Source organism: Amia ocellicauda, chromosome 19, assembly GCF_036373705.1.
Source record: "Amia ocellicauda isolate fAmiCal2 chromosome 19, fAmiCal2.hap1, whole genome shotgun sequence".
NCBI classification, from domain to species: domain Eukaryota; kingdom Metazoa; phylum Chordata; class Actinopteri; order Amiiformes; family Amiidae; genus Amia; species Amia ocellicauda.
This window is the reverse complement of record NC_089868.1, coordinates 20,752,283-20,774,163: the sequence shown is the minus strand read 5'-3', so window position 1 is coordinate 20,774,163 and position 21,881 is coordinate 20,752,283. Positions and strand designations below refer to the sequence as shown.

The window sequence follows — 21,881 nt, the reverse complement described above, 5'->3', positions numbered from 1 at the left end:
TTTTTGTGCTTGTAGCCTTAATCAGATACTTGACTGAATGTGTTGTTCGAGCTAGAGTTGATCTACATGAATTGATCACTCAAATGCAGTTCCTTGATCATGTGAATTACTCAAGTGGCCAGTAAAGCCACAAACAACCACTTCTATTGTTGTAATTAATAACCCCAGACAAAAGATGTTTATAGCTACTCTCCTTAAAACAATGATCATTCATTTCCTATCTCTGCTAACATATTTTCGTTTCATCTCTGTATATAACATATTGCCTTAAATATATGTACAGGTACACATATTTAATATCAATATTGAGAAATGTCCTGTTTTCAGACTATCAGAACCTTTTTCAGGGTTTCGAGTGCATCAAGCCATCCTGACCGCTGTAAAGAAGTTTGATGCTAAGATACAGCAAAAAGTGGCAACGGACAAATTGCCTTTAATTCCTCGTTTTTATTAGTTAGGGCTTTCAATTGGCATTGGACTTTAAACTGGATTGTGGCATGTTTACCTTGTATCAATACCAGAGGAAATACTATTTGCTGAATAAAGTCCACCTATACATAGAACCCACACAAATCATGTCCTTTGAAAAGAATACCGTGTTGATACATAAGTTTCCACAATACCTTACTAATCTGATCTGCATTAATTCACCCGGAGGCTTTTTTTGTTATATAGAAGAAACATGTTTATTTAAAAATTTAAATGGAGAACGTGCAATTGGAAGATAGAATAAAGAAGGATGGATAAGATTAAAAGAGAGAGATCCAATCAAATTTTGACTAGAGGCACAACTTAGAGCCTACAACTTAGAGCCCATACACAACTACACCTTATGTGATGTGATTTATCTAATCCTTGAAACGTACTACCTGCGTGGTTTACTGTGGTTCAGTTATAGCAGGGAGGGCTGGCAGACTGTGTTGATTTGAGGATTTTGTCACCAAACTTCAAGGGTGTTTCTGGTGGAGAAGTTCTGGTCCTGATTCCTTTCTGGATTTCCACTTCCAGTGCCTTCCAGTCGTCCTGGATTTCTACTCCTAGGACTTTCCACTCCCAGGTTGTTCTAGTCATAATTGCTAGCTTCAACTTTTGGTTTTTATACGTTTGAGACAGAGATTCTATTCTCTTTTCCCCTAATCTTCTGATCGGTCAAGTTTGGGGTCATGACATTTAAATTCAATTGACACAGCTGTTGCCATTCTTCTCCCTTGCATCTTGCATCACAGCACCCAGGCACTGCAAAACACGAAATTTTCCTTGATGGGGCAATTTCTGTCATCTGTGTAAACTGGGAGCTTCCATGGCACAGGGGTTGAATACTTATGCAAGCACCATATTTCAGTTTTTTTAGTTTTCTTACAGATATTTCTCAACATGAAATCAATGTCACCTTACAATAACTGATTTTGAGTTTGTGTTTGAAAATAAAATATCAAATGGAATGAAATGTACCATTTGTAATTCATTAAAATAGAGAATTGCTCAGGGGTCTGAATACTTTTGCAAGGCACTGTAAATTGGAGGTGTGATTGCTTTGAGGAATGTGAAATGGCACAAATGTTACCTAGAGTTTCTAACTCTACATTTCCAAGTTTTAGTTCTATCAATTACAAGTCCCTCAAAGCATGACCTTACATGTGATACTAAACAGGTGGTCTTTTATGGTAATGTTACATTGGAAATTTGCCAGTCAAAAGTATCTTGTGATTGATTTTGTTAATGGGTTGGGCCAAGTTCTGTTCTAAAATTGGAGTATAGATGGTGCGATGACCTATTGTTTAATTTCTAAGGTAAGGGTTCAGCTGCAATCATGTCTCTTTAGTTCTGGATTTGGGAATACTCCCCAACCCTGCTAGCAGCTTGATTCTGCAACTGGCTGGGGTTTCCTTGGAATACCTATGAGGATAATTTAGGGTGCTTCAATAATTCCCTTACCAAATGTTTATTTTGCAATGCATGTACAATGCAAATAATGGTGGATTTATCAAATGGCCAGTGTATATGTTGTTTTTGAGGTAGAATTACATGAGGGTCAATAATTTAGCTTTAAGTCACCTTTGTTTATCACACAGAGGAAGAAGCTAGCTAAAGCACCTGTTAGCAGCATGTAGTTAGTAGAGTCCCGATTATCTGATATAGGGTTGGCAGTGCTCCGGGTTTGCTGGCTCCGGCTCTGGTGTGGCTCCAGAGGTTCAGCTCCAGCTCCAGCTCCAGGCTGGTTCCGGAGCTGATGGAGGCCCCCTGCTCCAGCTCCAGGCCGGCTCCAGCAGCCTCAGCTCCAGCTCCGGACTATTTTAGCGGACTGTCCGGTATTTGTACACTACATGGTCAACAGTATGTGGACACCCCTTCTAATTAGTGTATATGGCATGTGGGAGACTCTGAGACCAAGTAGAGGAAGATTATATGGTCTGATGAAACCAAAATAGAGCTTTCTGGCCTCAAAGTTAAGCGCTACATTTGGTGCAAGCCTAACACTGCACATTATCCTGAGAACACCATCCCTACCATGAAGCATGGTGGTGGCAGCATTACGTAAAATGGATGCAGCAAAGTTTTTGCTGCCAAAGGTGCCTCTACCAAATATTGACTGAAGGGGTGATTACTAAATTATTTTCTAGAAATCATATTTTTCACTTTGACATTATGGACATTTTCGGTGTTGATCAGTGGCAAAAACACCATTGTGATTTCATGTTGTAACACAATGACATGTGGAAAAGAACAAGAGGGGTGAATACTTTTGAGTGCCACTGTAAAATCAAACCACACGGCAATCTCCTTAGACAAGTATTGGCAGTAGAATGAACGTGGCACTGTCATAGGATGCCACCTTTCCAACAAGGCAATTTTTTTAATTTCTGCCCTGCTAGAGCTGCCCTGGTGAGCTGTAAGTGCTGATATTAGACAAAGGAGAGTTCCTGGTAATGTCCTTTTCTTTGAGTAAGTGTCCTGCTTATTTTCTCTCTTCAGTGTAGTGCAAGGCCACTTTCTGTGTGCCCTGTCCCTGCTTTCACCAGATCCTGTTTAAAAGATCTGCACTAATATCTCCAGTTGTAATTAGTTCTGTAGTTTATTAAGCCAGCTAGTGCTTTTACATTTTCAGAAACCTACTAATCACTTAATGCATGCTTGCTTTTTCTATATTCAGCAAATAAATAGAACAAGATACAAAACAAAGTTTTATGCGATGTTAGTGAAATACAAACATCCGTAGCAAATCACAAATTCAATTTCCATGTACATCATCAGTTTGCTTGTACAGCGTTGCCACGTGTTGGAATGAAATCTGACCGCTCATTATTCATATTCTAAATATATTCTTAAGGAAAGTTATTACAGTTTATAAGTTATAGATTGATCAAGTTTTTTATGTCTCTATCCCTTATTATTGTTTTAAGATTTGAAAATTCTTTGAGAAATCAATAAATACACGACACCAAAAGTCCTTTTATTAAAAAAAAAGATTTTATTGGTAACCAGAAGTAACAACAGAAGAGCAAAAGTATCCTCAGTCTTCTGGACAACAGGTATCACTTCAGAGCCAGTTTGAGAAGCCTGGAATATATATTACAAATACAAATATTAAATCAAATTACTGTCACATGTGAAAGTATCCCTGCATGTCAAAACAAAGGCACAGGAATCACTGTCTGCATACTTTCAGAATATTAAAACAGTTTTGCAGAGCTGTTAATTGCTGATATTGAGGAAATATCTAGGAACATCTAGGAGCTCAGCCGCAAAGTGGTCGGCCACACAAGCTCACAGAATGGAACTGTTGAGTGCTGCAGTACGTAGTGCATTAAAATAGTCTTTCGTTGGTTGCAACAATCACTTCTGAGTGCCAAACTGTGTCTGGAAGCAATGTCAGCAGAAGAACTGTTTGTCAGGGGCTTTTGGCTATGTAGTGTATGTACTTTGACCCCCTGTCCAGTATTTTGGAAGATTTTTGGAAGATGTTATTTTAAGTACTGTAATCTATTGAATATGTAATTAAAATGTTATCAGTATACAATTTGCCCTCAACCCCCCTCATCGTTGTCTAATTGCCAGCACCCCCTCTAGGTTGACATTTCACAAATCCCCCCAACCAGGGGTCTGGTATTTTCGTATCTCAAAAGTGGCAAACAAGGTGCAGGGGGCATGACTCCTGCATGTAACTCCCTGGCAACCAACTTTTGGACAAACTAGTCAGGACATTTCAGATAACAGATGGCTATACATTTCTTTTGCAAGTGCTTTATGAGAGATGTGCCCTGAGATTATAGAATCACTTAGAGAAAGTGAAGGTGTCATATAATTACAATTAATAAAAAATAATGTATTATGTACTAATAGCTGGTGTGAGAACTGATCTTATTTTATAACCCCCAACACACAACTATAGCTATGAAGTTACATATTTTGTTAATTTAAGAAAACTGGACTTAATATCTGGGTGAGTTTAATAAAGGGTTAGAGTGGAGCAGCTCCATGACCTCAGCTTCGGCTCCAGCAATGCCAGGTCCAGCTCCGGAGCACAACTAACAAAAACTGTCCAGCTCCGCCCCGGCTCCGGGTCCTGGAGCTGGCTCTGGGCTCCGGAACTGGTGCACGGCCAACCCTAATCCAATACTCTGCTTTATCCAACAGCCACACAACATGCCATTTACAGTGTTGTGCTACGCGCATGCAAACGCACACATCCCACTCCCACTGCTGCTGTGTGTCAATGCGTCACTTACTGCCGTGGATGTAGCTGTTTGTTCGTCTGTACAAGTGATTTATATTTGTACAGTGATTGTTTTATTTTTCCAATTGCATTTTGCCCTTTATATTTTTTTGAGAAACATGGCAAGTGAAAAGAGAAAAAAGTGGTTCTTTCAATTGAACAAAAACTTTAAGCCTTCAAGAGAATAGACAAAGGAGAGTTCCTGGTAATGTCCTTTTCTTTGAGTAAGTGTCCTGCTTATTTTCTCTCTTCAGTGTAGTGCAAGGCCACTTTCTGTGTGCCCTGTCCCTGCTTTCACCAGATCCTGTTTAAAAGATCTGCACTAATATCTCCAGTTGTAATTAGTTCTGTAGTTTATTAAGCCAGCTAGTGCTTTTACATTTTCAGAAACCTACTAATCACTTAATGCATGCTTGCTTTTTCTATATTCAGCAAATAAATAGAACAAGATACAAAACAAAGTTTTATGCGATGTTAGTGAAATACAAACATCCGTAGCAAATCACAAATTCAATTTCCATGTACATCATCAGTTTGCTTGTACAGCGTTGCCACGTGTTGGAATGAAATCTGACCGCTAATTATTCATATTCTAAATATATTCTTAAGGAAAGTTATTACAGTTTATAAGTTATAGATTGATCAAGTTTTTTATGTCTCTATCCCTTATTATTGTTTTAAGATTTGAAAATTCTTTGAGAAATCAATAAATACACGACACCAAAAGTCCTTTTATTAAAAAAATAGATTTTATTGGTAACCAGAAGTAACAACAGAAGCGCAAAAGTATCCTCAGTCTTCTGGACAACAGGTATCACTTCAGAGCCAGTTTGAGAAGCCTGGAATATATATTACAAATACAAATATTAAATCAAATTACTGTCACATGTGAAAGTATCCCTGCATGTCAAAACAAAGGCACAGGAATCACTGTCTGCATACTTTCTCAGAGAATAGTCAAACAGTTTGCAGATATCGTGTATGTATGTGTTCATGTATACAGACACGTAATTAAAATACTGCGTTCCATGCGTCTCATTCCAGTGGTTCCTACAGTATGTTTGGAATGATTATAGTCACAGATCTTACGAATGGGGGTGTACATTTACAGATACAGAAAAAACGAGATCACAGAAAATATTTAACTTCTGAATTATGAATGCATATAAATTATTTAACATGCAGAAGACTAGGAGGCATTTTATCAAAAAGGGACATGTGCAGAGAACCCTACTCTGAGGTGTGAGTGCCCCTGCCTCTGCTCTTATTTTAAACTTGATCAGTCTGGTGGGTTCCAGCCCAGGTGTGCGGATGGTAAACACAGTTCCCTGTCTGTCTCCACGTCAGCCTTGGCTCTGGGTTCATGGGCAAGTTAGTGGCAGACACTGAGCGAGTTATTTATTTACACCTGATACGTTAACCGCATGTAGCGGCTGTAACATGCAACATAGAAGTACAGGATCATAGTGCTTAAAATAACTGACTAAAAAATATAATTTTGATCAATGTTAGTCATGTCCTACAACAGCAGTATTAAATGTGGTAACTTATTGACTGAGGTGTCCAAACGAAGAAGTCTGCATCATTACCAGCCACATTGAGATACATACTGGAAAATTGCCAATTTCAAAATAGCTTGTAGTTTTCAACAGGTTACTTATTTCCTTTTTAAACTTTGCAAAGGATATATGATTTGAAGGATACATTATTTTCCTTATTTTCCTGTTGCTCCAGACTATGAGGAAGTAACTTGACATCAAAATCTTAAACAAAGAAATTAATATTAAATGTACGGTTACAACTCAAGTGAGTTATGAAGAAACTAAACCAGAAAGCTTTATATTACCAACAAACTGATTTCCTTAATGCTGGAATTGAATATTCAAGTGAATTAAAGATACATTCAATATAAACGTATTGAATATTCAGTACACCACCCCCCCACAATAACAATAAATAACTATTATTCAAAACATTGACTAATCAATAATTAACTTCATTTTTTTTTTAATCATGCAAAACACATAGTAATCCAAACCTAAAATCCAATGAAAAGTTATTTGAAAAGCAGTAGGTTTTGAAACTATTAAGAGAGTTCCAGTCACAAATCAGATCCTCCAACATCTTTTCAGCAAGCAAGAAATATGATCATTTATGTTTGGTCCAACAAGTATTACTATTTCTTACCTTTTTATAATTTCTTCTGTCCTTTTTTGGCATCTTTGGGATCTGGCTTTGGTCTTGCAGACCTGGCAAATTGCTGTTATTGTTAAGGCCAAGAATTACAAACATACTTTATCTATTTATCCATCTATTAAAACTAACATGTTAACATCAGAATTGTACTGGGAACACACAGAGGCCAACAAGTCTGTTATTTATGTCTTATAAAGGATACGACAACCAATGGCTTGTCGAAAAGGATGTATCCGTTGGTATCTTTCAAAGCTTTTGAAGCTGCTTTCTCGCTGGGAAGTCCAATAAAGGCTTGTCCTTTCATCCGGCCTTCTTTCATTAAAATAATATCAAACCTGCAAGTACATGGATGGAAATAAAAGGCCTATTAGTTTGCAGAAATATGTTCAAAACCATCAATGCCAAAACAATGAAACAGTTACATATTTCAAATTGGATAGGGAAAATTAGGCTTTTATTAACTTAAATAAACACAAACAAAAACAGACAGCCACAACATAATACATTGATCTTCAAGTTGGAAAAGCTAGAGTAACGGATATCCGGAAATTCATAAGCACTATATCCTGATACATGGACTGCTGTGACTTACATGTTCCTTTCATCGTCTGAAGAAATGTCCACATATCTTCCAAAAATAAATTTCAAGTCCTGAAATATGAAAAAAGCAATGTGGTAATCACTCAATATACCAGCTTCTCTCTAAATATGTTAATCTAACATCTAAACGTTTGAGGGAATTCACTCTTGCAATACCTTCTCAGCAGAACACAATGTTTCGTAAAACAATCGAGTGCTAAAATGACTTGGTGGCTCGATTTCAAGCTTTCTATAGCAACAGACCTGGGATTTGCAGTTTTTGCATTTGTATTTTCTTGATATAACCATTATTAAATGTACCTTTTCTTCAACCTGCTTGGCGACATTCTTGACGTAGAGTCTGCACGTTGGGTCGCCGGGTTCGTAATTTTTGAACACAGAAAGCCTTTTCATTTCTGTGAAATGGGAAGTGTTGCACGCGTCAATGACACTACTTTAGTGAATTTCATTCCCATTTTCTACAAGAAGTAAACGTGTTAGACATTCAATTAAATATTCTTTGAAACGATTGGATTCAGCCATTGTCTTAACATTAGACATTTTGAACTGCATACAAATCCACTAAATTAATGTTACAAGGTTCTTATTCGAGACCAACTTACACTTAATTACACCTCACAGTGTGAATGAGAAAAGGACAAATCCTTATTTTACCATCTCTGGAGATTCTGCCTTTCTCCAGCTCTCTCCTTGAAATAAACTCGGAGGGGATCTCCTCATCTTCTTCACTCTCTTCCTCCGGATCGGTGATACGAGGTGTGGGATAGATCTTCCCAAACCCGACTGCCTCAACCTCATCGGCCGGTGCTTCAGTTGCTGCATTATCTATGCAAATTAAAAATAAAAATACACAATTATTGTCCCCTCAATTTATATAAAAGTTCCCATTTCAAGTTAATTTCTACTCTTAGAGCCGAAGTGGCTTTATACAGAAATACATCTTCCTTTTAATATAAATAGTACCGAACACTTGTGTATTTTAGTGTGTGTCTTCCACCTTTTAAATTTGTATTGGAGTTCATAAGTAGGATTACTCATGAATGTCAACATTTCTAAATATGCACAAGCTATTTAAAACACAAAAAGGTCATATGCATACAGCCCAAAGACAACAGGAAAAAAAAACATTCATGCACTTTTCACAAACTAATTTACTTTCTTAATAAAGCATCTTTGATCTACACATTTTAAAGGGACCACACTTAATTGTGTAGAATGTTATCCCTCTGAACTATTTTAAACAAGAAAGCAGTTCAATATTTCATTCCAGCAGTTTACTTCAAAACATACACAAACACACACAGAGAAAAGGAATTACGATGTCTACTGGGCCACTACAAATCCTCTGAAAACTTGTCGTACAAATCTAACATTGCATGTACTGAAGCAGAAACAGAACCCAGCTAGATACATTTGCTCAGAACTATATCCTTTATTCCCCAAAATCTTTCTTCTCCTTATCAGTCAAACTCCTTGTGTCATTTTAAGTTGTGCTTTCAGCTCTACAGAAGTGCCAACAAACCTGCAAATAACCTTAAATATTTTACTTTTTGCACATCTGTTTGATATCAAAACTATAACAAACAAAGACAGATCTTTCATGAGGACAAAAGGTTAACGTACCCTACAATTACACAATCTGCTTAAATACATGACATTGGGAAGCTTTATAGTCATTAAACCCATGTTGATTTTAATCTACCTATATAAACAGGACCTATATGAATGATATACTCAATTGCCAAATCTTCCAAGTTCCACTGTATAAATGTTTTATGCATAATGCTGATTTAATGTTTATTTATAAAATCTGTATAGCTTAACTACATACCTACATTTTATTCCAAACCAAAGTTTGTGTGTGTGTGTATATATTTTCCTTTTCTGTGCATGTAGTAATCTGCAGGGTTAATTGGCTTAACACCTGATGATTGAATTATGGAAAACTACAATATGACAGTAAGCAGACAGGAACCTTAAACCAAAACATGATATTAAATATATATTTTGAAACAGTTGCTGTTTTTGTCAGATTGTTACCTTCTGTCTTGTCAGTCTCTGCTGCCGGATGTAATCCTCCTTGAAAAATGTCTGACACATCTGCTGAGATGTGAAATTCAATTTTCTTTTGCCCACAAGATTGAGGCTGCTCAAAAACATCAGAGGGCTGGAGAGCTACGCTGGCACTGCTGGGGAAATGACACAAAGCGCTTCCTTATTGATCACTTTACTCAGCTTTTTAAGCGGTCATTTCATTATTTTCGAGCATGCAACTTGAAATGTTACAAAATAAAAGCAATACCAAAAATAAATTTAGAAGAAACGGGGTCAAATGCATATTCAGTGCAAATGTCAGTCCTGAATCTTCCGTAATAGCAACATACATTACGGTTTTACTTGATAAATATAAATGCACCTTTTAAATATCTATTAGTTAAACAATAAGGTGCAATGGGCTGAAAAGGAAGGAATAAATGTGTAAGGAATAAATGGTAACAATCCTAAATGTACAGTGAGGTAAAAAAGTATTTGATCCCCTGCTGATTTTGTATGTTTGCCCACTGACAAAGAAATGATCAGTCTATAATTTTAATGGTAGGTGTATTTTAACAGTGAGAGACAGAATAACAACAACAAAATCCAGAAAAACACATTTCAAAAAAGTTATACATTGATTTTCATGTTAATGAGTGAAATAAGTATTTGATCCCCTATCAATCAGCAAGATTTCTGGCTCCCAGGTGTCTTTTATACAGGTAACGAGCTGAGATTAGGAACACTCTCTTAAAGGGACTGCTCCTAATCTCAGCTCGTTACCTGTATAAAAGACACCTGTCCACAGAAGCAATCAATCAATCAGATTCCAAACTCTCCACCATGGCCAAGACCAAAGAGCTGTCCAAGGATGTCAGGGACAAGATTGTAGACCTACACAAGGCTGGAATGGGCTACAAGACAAGCGCCAAGCAGCTTGGTGAGAAGGTGACAACAGCTGGTGCGATTATTCACAAATGGAAGAAACACAAAATAACTGTCAGTCTGCCTCGGTCTGGGGCTCCATCCAAGATCTCACCTCGTGGAGTTTCAATGATCATGAGAACGGTGAGGAATCAGCCCAGAACTACACGGGAGGATCTTGTTAATGATCTCAAGGCAGCTGGGACCATAGTCACCAAGAAAACAATTGGTAACACACTACGCCGTGAAGGACGGAAATCCTGCAGCGCCCGCAAGGTCCCCCTGCTCAAGAAAGCACATGTACAGGCCCGTCTGAAGTTTGCCAATGAACATCTGAATGATTCAGAGGAGAACTGGGTGAAAGTGTTGTGGTCAGATGAGACCAAAATCGAGCTCTTTGGCATCAACCCAACTTGCTGTGTTTGGAGGAGGAGGAATGACCCCAAGAACACCATCCCCACCGTCAAACATGGAGGTGGAAACATTATGCTTTGGGGGTGTTTTTCTGCTAAGGGGACAGGACAACTGCACCGCATCAAAGGGATGATGGACGGGGCCATGTACCATCAAATCTTGGGTGAGAACCTCCTTCCCTCAGCCAGGGCATTGAAAATGGGTCATGGATGGGTATTCCACCATGACAATGACCCAAAACACACAGCCAAGGCAACAAAGGAGTGGCTCAAGAAGAAGCACATTAAGGTCCTGGAGTGGCCTAGCCAGTCTCCAGACCTTAATCCCATAGAAACTCTGTGGAGGGAGCTGAAGGTTCGAGTTGCCAAACGTCAGCCTCGAAACCTTAATGACTTGGAGAGGATCTGCAAAGAGGAGTGGGACAAAATCCCTCCTGAGATGTGTGCAAACCTGGTGGCCAACTACAAGAAACGTCTGACCTCTGTGATTACCAACAAGGGTTTTGCCACCAAGTACTAAGTCGAAGGGGTCAAATACTTATTTCCCTCATTAACATGCAAATCAATTTATAACTTTTTTGAAATGCATTTTTCTGGATTTTTCTGTTGTTATTCTGTCTCTCACTGTTAAAATACACCTACCATTAAAATTATAGACTGATCATTTCTTTGTCTGTGGGCAGATGTACAAAATCAGCAGGGGATCAAATACTTTTTTCCCCTCACTGTATGTATAATTTATTGACTGCAACAGCCTTCCAACAGCAGAGAGAAAGAAAAGCAGATTTGTTTCAGACAATGCTAGTTCTGGGCTGTAAGCTTCAATTTTACCAGAGCCCCTGGACTTCATATGAATTAAGCAGTTTGCACTCAACAGTGTCATCAATCAAAGGGCTTTAGTACAGTTCTCTGATCATTTGATACATTACAGATTGTCAAGCATAATGGATATCTAACCGCACCTAAGCTGAAACTGATGTTATGGGATGTGTCTCTTCAGACAAACGCTAAAAAACATTGTGCAATGTAAATTATTTTGTCTTCAGGTGCTGAACTAACTATAGACTCGCTACACACTTCGCCCAAGCTATAGAAATGCTAACAGGGATCCCGTGCCATTGACAAATGAAACCGTCTTCCCACGGCACTGCTGACTTTGTAGCGGAACGGAGAAAACAATGCGACAAGTAGACACGGTCTTGGTTATAAACAATAGATTAAGTACCTGTGAGAATCCGATTTGACGACCGGAAGGAGGTCCTTTAGCTTGGGCTTCTTCCTCGAAGACACTTTCTTTCGCTGAGGTCTTTTGCACGGCAGATTAGCCAGGCCCATAAGCCTAACCATTCTTTAAAATAAACACATACACATGTTAAAATATCATAGAGCAGCTACCTGAAATTATTGATTGCATGTATACAAAACATCTGGTATTATGTACATTTGCTCCAATACATGTGTATCCTTCAAATTCCACGTATTGGTCATAGATGTCATTTAGACATGGTTTGAAAGCTCTTTTAATTATGCTTTGCTGTGGTCTCAGTAAAGCTTGCTGCGTTTTGTATTACTTGAATACTTCTTAAATTTTTGTCCCATTATGGTGCGTCATTAAACACAAGAAATGTAAGTATAGCTTTCATCCTGAATTTCAGATTACTCCGGTGTCAAATCAATGCTCTGTGTCCTGCTCTGACAGACGGATATAATTGTAAACTATTTGTGACGTAAAGAGCAAACAGTGGAATTCTGTAAATAAACAACAAACAAACACAAGTCGTGACATTGTCTCATAGCATGCTGCTTTAACATTGTATATAACGTGCCGGTATTTTTAAAAAACAATTCTTATTGTTCACATCTTGATGGGTTTTTCAAATTATAGGTCTAATGCAGCAATTTGTGCAGGGGGTATGTTCAAGAGATGGCCATCGGCGATTAGTCACTCCTGATTGCAGGAGACACAGTTGTATTAGGTATTTGGATGACGTCAAACGAGCCAATACATCATTGAAGACTTTGCCTTTATGAATTATCGCTATCTGGTCTTGGAAGCTTTATTTTCCTTCTCTAAATGTGCTGCTTGCGTTATTTCTTCATTTTACAGCATCCTGTTGTAAACGAATGACATCTGTTCCATATAATCGGTCTAGCTAGGGACTATCAGTAAGAAACACTAGGATCCCAGTCTGTCATACCTCTCTTTCTCTTCATCATCCTCACTCTCGTACTCTGACTCTTCCTCGCTGGAGAACTCCATCTCTTCCTCGGGTAGTGGCGGTCCCTCGGGGGGGAGAGGAGGCATCGGGGGAGGAGGAGCGGGAACGAGGTCCTCGTACTGAGGCCACAGAAGGACAGGTGAGGCCGACTTAGTATTCCCCAGGACCGGTTTCAGACACTTTGCAGACTTTGGTTTCAAAAGCTTATATTGATTATCATTGCTGTGCAGTTTCTGAATTATTTAGAAGGCCATTGCAGAAGACAATCTTCACCAGTTTGACCATAAGCGAACAATATCACTACATTTTTCATTTGAACAGCAGATTATATATATATCAATTAAACTTCATAAAAGTAGTAAAACCTTCAGCTTACAGAACACAGTCCCTCTCAGTGCGTCTTACCAGTGGAGGCCTAGCAGTAATCGGCCCAAACGGACTGGGTAAATTCATCTTATTCATCAGATGAAGCACCTGTAAACCAGACATACTTCAGCATAAGACATACTCAAATCCCACTCCTGATTTATCCTTCTACTGCAGTAAAAATGAGCTCAATTCATCCGCTTTCTTTGTAAGTCACATTTCAGAACGACTAACAGATGTCAGAACGCAGAAAACAACCAGGCGCACAAAATGCTGCAATTTGATGAATTTACACATAGTCGTACATCACTGCCTATGAATTTAATAGAACGACTCAAAATCAGATTAAGGAACAAATGTTAAAATTTGGAAAATAAAAATAAAGAGCCATATAAAGAAAAAATGTTATAAAAGCACAGTTGAGACTATGCATTTCTTCAGCAATACACTAGCACCACCAAAAGACAGCTTCAGAAAATCCACTTTGATGATTCATGTTTCAAAATAAATAAATAAATCGCATCCCTTCAGGGAGAATTTTAAAGCAGTAAATCACATTTCATGCTATATTTGTTTTTATTTAAATTTATATTGCACTAAAGCATCCATTTTTAAATAACCTTCATTTTGGTGAATTCATTTAATGTATTGGATGTCGTATTTGTGTCACAATCCCTGAGGAAGAAAGTAAAAAAGCAGAAACACTGCACACTGTGAAACCCCTAAAAAAACTGAAAAATGAAAGAAAAAAAGCCAGAAAATAAACAATCACACTTGAAGCAACAAATTTGCACACAAAAAAAAAAGTTTTGTTTGTTTAGCAAAAATTTGATGAATTTAAGCTACTCTCCGAAATGCACAGAAATTGTAAAAAGAATTGTAAAAGAATTTACTCACTTGAACGTAAAATTTTGGAACGCTTGCAAGAGCATTTGCTATATTTGCCAGAATCCCACTTGTAGGTGGCGGGTATAAATACTTCAAACACGGGTTGATTTGATATTTTAACCTGAGAGGAAAAAATATATAAAAATTATATACATACAGAATTAAAGATTGGCAATGTTTATCTATTATTTAAATTGCTTTTTTAGAGGACAGTATAGGTCTATGCTTACTAAATCTCTCAATCTTACCACTAAAGAGGCCTACGTTTTTTGTTTTTTTCTTTTTTCTGGTAAAACACTATTTTCTACAAATGTCAGCCTGTATGTACCAGAAATACATTTAATATTAGATTACCCTTAGTGGTGCATAGTGCACACAATAAGATCACGGAGTAAGAACCGCAGGGAAGCAGTATGCAATCTGCCATCTATTCATATTCAATGCGATGGTAGGGGCCTTCTTTAGTCTATATTGACCCCTGCCGTGGGTTTCTCTGCATCCAGTGCAAATCAATTCCAGCTTTTATTTCTGCCCCCCTCCAGTTTCCTTCAAATTGTGTGTGAGTCACAGAGGAATGTTGGTTCTGTCTCAGGCACTGAATTCACAGGTAAATAATAAAGCACAATCCACCTGCTAAAAAGAATTATATAATGCAATGATTGCAGTTGTTTAAACTGACCATGGAAAATTACTATTTCAAGATAAACTTGCCAGACGCGAGAGCATAAGGGTTGACTAAATGGATAACGTTTCGACTTTTTGAAAATGGACTTAAAAGTATTTAACATACTTTTACAACAGTATTGGACAGCTGGTGAACTCATTTCTCTGCATTCAAGGATTGCCTACATAGGCTACTCTCTAGTCTTTCAACCATCTGAAGGTTTATACAGCAAAAACAAACAATCCTACTTAAATCCTAGCACAGGAGACTTGTCAAGGCCAGTAATGATTATTCCATACGAGTTACCAAATCAATGAAAAAGAGGAAAGACTTCAGTTTTATTTGTGAACAACTATTTTGACTGCAGCCTAATCAGGGTTGCATTATACCTCAGCTACCACCTAACTGGGCAAATATACCACATTAGATGTATTATACCTATTATAAATGAATACATACATAAATTAACATAATTGATATATTACACATCATAAATTCTAGAGCTCAGTTTTGACTGATGTATACAGATAAGTACATGGAAAGTACATTTGAGCAGCTCTCGAGGGACAGACATTCTCAAGCATCACTACTGATCTGGAATTCAGATCAGACAAATGCCAACCGAAGCCAAAGTGACACTCGGGAGTCTGACAGATATCTCAATAATAAACGAGTGGATCAGTATGACATCAGGTGATATGGAAATACTCACCCATGGTTGGGGGCCACTCCAGTCTCTATTAAAGGAATGTTCTGTGGTTGTTTCACTTTTTCCTCTTTGATGTCTTTATCAGCATCTAAACATCTATAAACAAACAATATTATAATAAAGTAGTACACATTTTGTAACAGCGGGATATTTTAAATACACTGAAGTATACCAATATATGCATAATATTAGCAACTGATTCTACAATAAAACACTTCCTTAAACATGATAAATACTGTGCAGATACTTTAGTTTATCAAACATTTTGAAATGCTGCAGATGCCACATTTAACAGTTATTTAATACATCATTTCCTGTTTTGGGCAGCTGCAATTAATCAGTTTAAGCACTTCATGTAATGCATACAAAAGCCAATACCCATCTGAAATATGGGGTTGATTCAGCAGGTTAGCACTCTCTTGGTCCTTTGCAAACTCGACCACTAAGGTGTGGTTTAAGAGCTTCAGCTGATGTAGTCTGGCAAGAGCCTGGAAGGGAAAACAAGAATAGCATGCAGTCCCTTGTGACATACAGCACATTTTACAGATGTGTACGTCAAGATTAAAAACCGTGAAGCTGTAAAAGTTATTGTAAATTGAATTTGGAAAGGATACATGATTAGAATGTAGGCTTAGTTGTTCATCATCATATCAGTTCCGTATAGTAAACTGTAAATCAAATATTTTACATATACATATTTGACGTATTACATAAATGCTTCTGGTGCCAACATTTTTTTTTATTTTGTAGAACAGTGATTTTAACACATGACATACCTTAGCGGCTGCATTTTCACTGGCAAAACTTGCAAAGGCAGTATGTTTCTGAAGACAAAAATATAAGATTAGTTTTAAACTATACATCATTTCAAAATGTTTAGCCTAATTCTTAAAAAAAAAAAAAGTGCCCAATCAAGGAATTAAAACATTTGATCAGTTTTCTTTATTTCTGTACCTGCGATTCAATTTCTGTAATCCTTGAACTAAATGTGAAAACTGAACCACACCAAAAAAGACAGAAAAAACTCAAAATAGTTTATGCTGTCGTTCATTGATAAGTTTAGCCAATAATGAACCTAACTGCATGTTATGACATTTATTTTATGAAGACAGAAAATGTTAAACAGGTGATGTATAATGTATAGACTACCTGCACCTTGTTGTGAATAACAGAGCCACTAATGATTTGCTTAGTTAAGACCTGATAACTTACCAGCCTCCCTTTGTCTGAAAACACTCTGACTGAAATCGCCCCAAAGTATTTCAGTAGATCTTCCTTGTCATTTCTAGTCAGCTCTGAAGGTAGATGACGGACCAGCAATGTTTTACTCCTTTTGGTCTGAATCACTGCCCCATCCTGGTCCACTGTCTGGGCCATGTTTCTGTATTGATAAGAACAAAACAATATTAACTCAAGTCACTGAAAAGTTCATATTGACCTCAGCTGTTGATAAAAACTTTAACTGTGTAATATAAAGCAAAATAGCCTTTCTCTAGTTTGCATGCATGCATACACAAATAGATATTGAATGTGTCCATTGTATATAGATGGATAGACAGACAGATTAAGATGAGACGTGTATCCAATAAACTAGTTTGTCTTCTGCTAGAAAGGATTAAAAAGCAAGTCATTTTAATGTAAACAAGAGGAGCTGCACGTTGACTGTGGTAAAATGGATTATGTTGAGATCGTCATTTTATTTACCTTTTGATTTAAAATTAAATGCATAACTAAACTAAGCAGCTATATAGTTAAATAAGATATACGATTGCTTTTAGTTTTACTAGCCTTCATATCCTCTGCATTTGTAGTTTAATTTGTTAGGGAGACTAGTAGTATAACTGAATGGGGATAAAAAGGAGAATGCAAACACTGCTTACTTTAACAGTATATTAACAGTACAATTCTGAATCGTCAGGCGATCAAAACCTACATGGTCGTACTTAGTAAATATCACATTATTTAAAATTGAACAGATACTCACAGCACAGTTTTCAGGAAACGGCAAGAAACCCCTCATTCCACGCACAGCAACACTTCCGCTCTAAACAGCAGCTGATTGGCTATTAAACCTGGTAAGACATCCCACTAGCCCTTGAATAACAACTCTATTGGACCAGTGTCACGCCAATCCAAAATCCTCTTTTGGAATTGGTTGAAGGAGATCACATGACCAGGGACAACTTCGTGCAGTGTCTGTGTCGCTGTCGTGTAGCGCATTCCCGCAGTTCTGCGCAGATATGCAGAATGCCCTGATCCCATTGGTCCATGCGCGCATAACTGCGGACATCTGCGCTACATATACGCGACTTCTGAAAACAAGGTTTCCAGAGTTAGTCCGGCGTGTTGGGTTAAGTGTGAGTACAAATCACGATACTGTGCTTTCTACGTGTACATTTACCGAATAGATATATGAAAATATAATAATTAATGTCATTATTTTTACGGCTACATTATAAAGTGAATACATAATTTAAAACGTATTGCTTTGGGGACATAAATCGTAAATGCAGTTGTGCTGTATGGGGCTTTTTTCCCTTGTTTTGTGTCGGGTGTCTGCAGCTGCAGAATTATAGTGACAAAAAAAAACAAATGTCCCTGGATAACAACAGTTACAATATCACAAACTATGTCCTAAAAACTTTGAGAAATGTAAACATTGCGACAATAAAGGGAAATACATTATTATTATTATTATTATTATTATTATTATTATTATTGTTATTATTAATAATAATAATAATAATAATAATAACAATAATAATAATTAGTTATTGAATTACTAATTGTTATTATTTTTTAATGATGTTATTATTATGATTTATCCCTGGAGTTATAGTGCTTACTTGCACCACACAATGTAACCATTAGAGGTCACTGGAAGCAACAAAATACATCAAGACTAATTCATAATGTACTATTTCACAGCTATGGGGAATAAGTTAGTCTCTGTCCATATTTCTATTACAACTGAACTTCCACCAGCCTGTGTTTTAGCAGAACCAAAATAATCTCACAATAATTCAATAGTAATCCGAAATATTCTTTACAATTTAACAACCCTAACTCTAGTACCCTAGTACTCTAAGTGCTGTGACATTGTAAAAGTATATTCAACTCACGGACTAGTCACATATATTTTATTCTGTACCCTTTTTTAAATGTATTTTTCCAGAATGATAATGACAAAACTTGTTTTAATCACAACGTTTTTACATCTATTTAGATTCCAAAAACATAATACAATACAATGAACAAATGAAAACAAAATGAACAAATAAATACATTTGGCCCTAAAATTTGACTCGCATCGTGTACTGTCCCTATCAAAAAATATAAAACATACATTTTAACATGGGCCATAGCAAATAATCCCTTCAAACTCAGCTGATTCCCAAAAAAGAAAGTGTGCTGAAGGTTCCCTCCCCCCCACAATCTGCAGTGCATTCTCAGGGTGCCTCCAAATTCCTGGTGAAATTAAGCTTGTCTTGGTGGTGAATGCAGAGCATTCCTGGGGAAACAATGCGGCCTTTATTCAGCTGGCTCTGAAATTTCACAGGTGAAGGGAGGACGGCCGTCATCTGATCCACCTCGAGCAGACGACTGAGGCTGGAGAAGGAGGAGATGTCTTCTCATTGGCAGCAGGTCAGACAGTGACAGAAGTGTGCAAGACAGAGATGTGTCCAGTCAGCAAAGGCCTGTGAAGCCGCACTGAAACGTGGAGCTAGACTTTAAAACGTTTCGGTTTTTTGGAGCACGTCTGCGGGGATGGAAACCTCCTTGCGTAACGGTTTGATCCACTTCAGGTTTTATGAGTCATAGTTAGGATTAGAGTTCTGAATTATAATATAGTGCACAGAAGTTCTGCTTCTTGTTTAAAAGCTTTTTCCACTCCCCAGGTGTCTATACATTAAAATACTGTTCTCACCATCTAATACTATACCTGTAAGTATAAGATAATACATGGCATGCATATTTAATGCAAGAGGTCTTGGAAATGATCAGATCAGTTTATATAACACAACCTTGCATTTTATCGAACTTACCCTAAACCTGTTGAACATTTTAATAAGACTCGTTGCACTTCCCTGAAATATATAGTGTAGAATAAAACGCTAGGAAAGTTTCATAAGGAATTAATTAATAAATCAAGTTGTTTATAATTGTGTTGCCAGCTCATTTCTATGTGTACCTCAGCTCTCAACTGTTAATGGAACATATATATGCTATAGGAGTGACACAAAGAGCTTTTTGTAGATGTAGCATGAAACGTGTTCACTTGTGCATAATATAATCTTTATCAAGGAGACCTCCTTACTATAGAGATGTGTTCAGCAGATGTTGGGAAAAGGCTTTCTATTTCACTGCAAAGAAAAACAACCTCAGAGGAAATCCTCGGGGAAAGTTCCACGGTTTAAACCAACTCTTCCCCCCCAGACACCCCTCACACTCAGTACCTTGAGTAGGGAGGGAATACTAATGGCTGTCTAGATAGTCCAGCCAGCTCACCATACCCAAGGTCTAAAAGGGCCTATTCTTTTAAAATGGTGAATGCACCATTATAGCGGGACAGTTTAAAATGGCCGTATAGCTGGAAAGCACAGTTTCGGCGTAGAAGGCATTGTCCTTTCATTAGCACAGGAAGCCCAGTCCAGAGTGGTTAAAACAACAGTCTTATATCGCTGTCATAAACTGATCACTACCAACCAGGCTGTGTTTAGGCTGTTTGAAGAAAGAACTTAGGTGTTGACGGCTGACAGAAGATTGAAATCTTTGCTTTGGTGGGCGTTTCCCAAAACCAAGGGTGTTATTACAAATGTTCAGCCCCTTCGGTTATTCGTTTTAAATTGCTCCTGTTCTCTGGAGCCTGAAATCTGGGGGATACTGAGATACAAGAAGACCACTTTTTGTTTTCCAGCTTTTTCCTGGAGACAGACCGGGTTTATTGTATGTGCTCGATTACAATATGGTGGAATTTAATATTTTTTCTTGGTGTTTCACGTAATGAGTAATGAGTTAAAGGGGTTGTGCTTGTGTATATCTTCGGAGAGAGGGTGTGTATTTCGCCAAGGTTTCTCTCAGGCAGGTGTGGAATGCCTCTTTAAACTGTCTCTCCTGTTTCCTTCTCTCTGACTTGTTGCTGAAACTGCTTACTGTGCCTGCATTGGCAGTACAGACAGTTTCTATCCCCCCATTTTATTCCCCAAGTGAGATTATATTTCTTGGTATAAAAGGTCTTTTGCTTCCATGATTAAATGTATAGTATTGCATATTATACTACTAACCTAATATGTTTTTCTGAGTTGTATGTAAGTTTACAGTTATTTATTAATTAACACTAACATATTTGAAGTGATTATTCAGCAAGCTTCAGGTCAATGCAATTAGTTAAAAAAGACTTCTTTATGAATCAGTTATTACACCTTTTTTGATATTGGGTGAGATATTGGGTCTTTATAAAAGTGGTAGGAATATAAATAGGGTTGTGGGGTCAATCCCAGGTGGGGGACACTTCTGTTGTACCCTTGAGCAAGCACTGTACCAGGATTGTTCCAGTAAAAACCCATGTCTGAAACAAACGCATTATTCCATACAACCATGCATAAGTAGGCTGAACGAATAAATCCTACACAATGCTGTTGTCGTCCTGAACCATACTGGCACCCTGACTCTCCTCTCCTCAATCTTCCTTTTCTCTCCTCAGTCTGCCATTTTCACTATGTAACAAGAGCAACACGTAAACACTTAGCTCTCTGTTAGTCAATGCATTAAAGGCACATGAAGCTAATTACATGAATGCAAATCATGAATACAAGAACTCGAATACCAAAACAATTGTTTAATAGTAAAACAATCTATTTGATTAGATTAATTATCACAGCTCTAAAAGCGTTTGATACTTTAGATTCTTAATTAACCCTGATATCACATTGAAATGTTTCACATTCACATACAATCATATCATCATACATATAAAGTGAAAATAACAGCTCCTCTCCATATCTAATCAACTTAATGTGTCTTTAAAAGCTATATTTGTGGGTATGAAGTTATGTTGTTGTAGTTTTTATAGGCACTAGTAACATTGTCCAGTACAGAAATGCACACTGTTTCCAGACAAGAAGATTATGTCAACATGATTCTGTATTTGTTT

At 37.4% G+C, this 21,881-nt stretch overlaps 1 protein-coding gene across 3 annotated transcripts; it reads right to left on the bottom strand.

Annotated features, from left to right (window-relative positions):
• Positions 1-5,441: 5,441 nt before the first annotated feature.
• Positions 5,442-17,777, bottom strand: rnpc3 (RNA-binding region (RNP1, RRM) containing 3). Of its 3 annotated transcripts, none has more exons than XM_066692226.1 (16): positions 17,712-17,777; positions 16,940-17,108; positions 16,504-16,551; positions 16,106-16,215; positions 15,731-15,823; positions 14,364-14,475; positions 13,506-13,574; positions 13,080-13,219; positions 12,107-12,229; positions 9,551-9,699; positions 8,165-8,335; positions 7,811-7,905; positions 7,503-7,561; positions 7,113-7,245; positions 6,902-6,974; positions 5,442-6,477 (listed from the first exon to the last, which is right to left on the bottom strand). In XM_066692226.1, exons 2-15 carry the CDS (start codon positions 17,102-17,104, stop codon positions 6,906-6,908), a joined length of 1,536 nt encoding a protein of 511 aa, XP_066548323.1. In that variant the 5' UTR covers positions 17,105-17,108; positions 17,712-17,777; the 3' UTR covers positions 5,442-6,477; positions 6,902-6,905. The 3 variants fall into 3 exon arrangements, with proteins under 3 accessions (XP_066548323.1, XP_066548324.1, XP_066548325.1); XM_066692227.1 differs by having other exon boundaries at positions 5,442-5,553; XM_066692228.1 differs by having other exon boundaries at positions 9,551-9,696.
• Between the last annotated feature and the right edge of the window lie 4,104 nt (positions 17,778-21,881).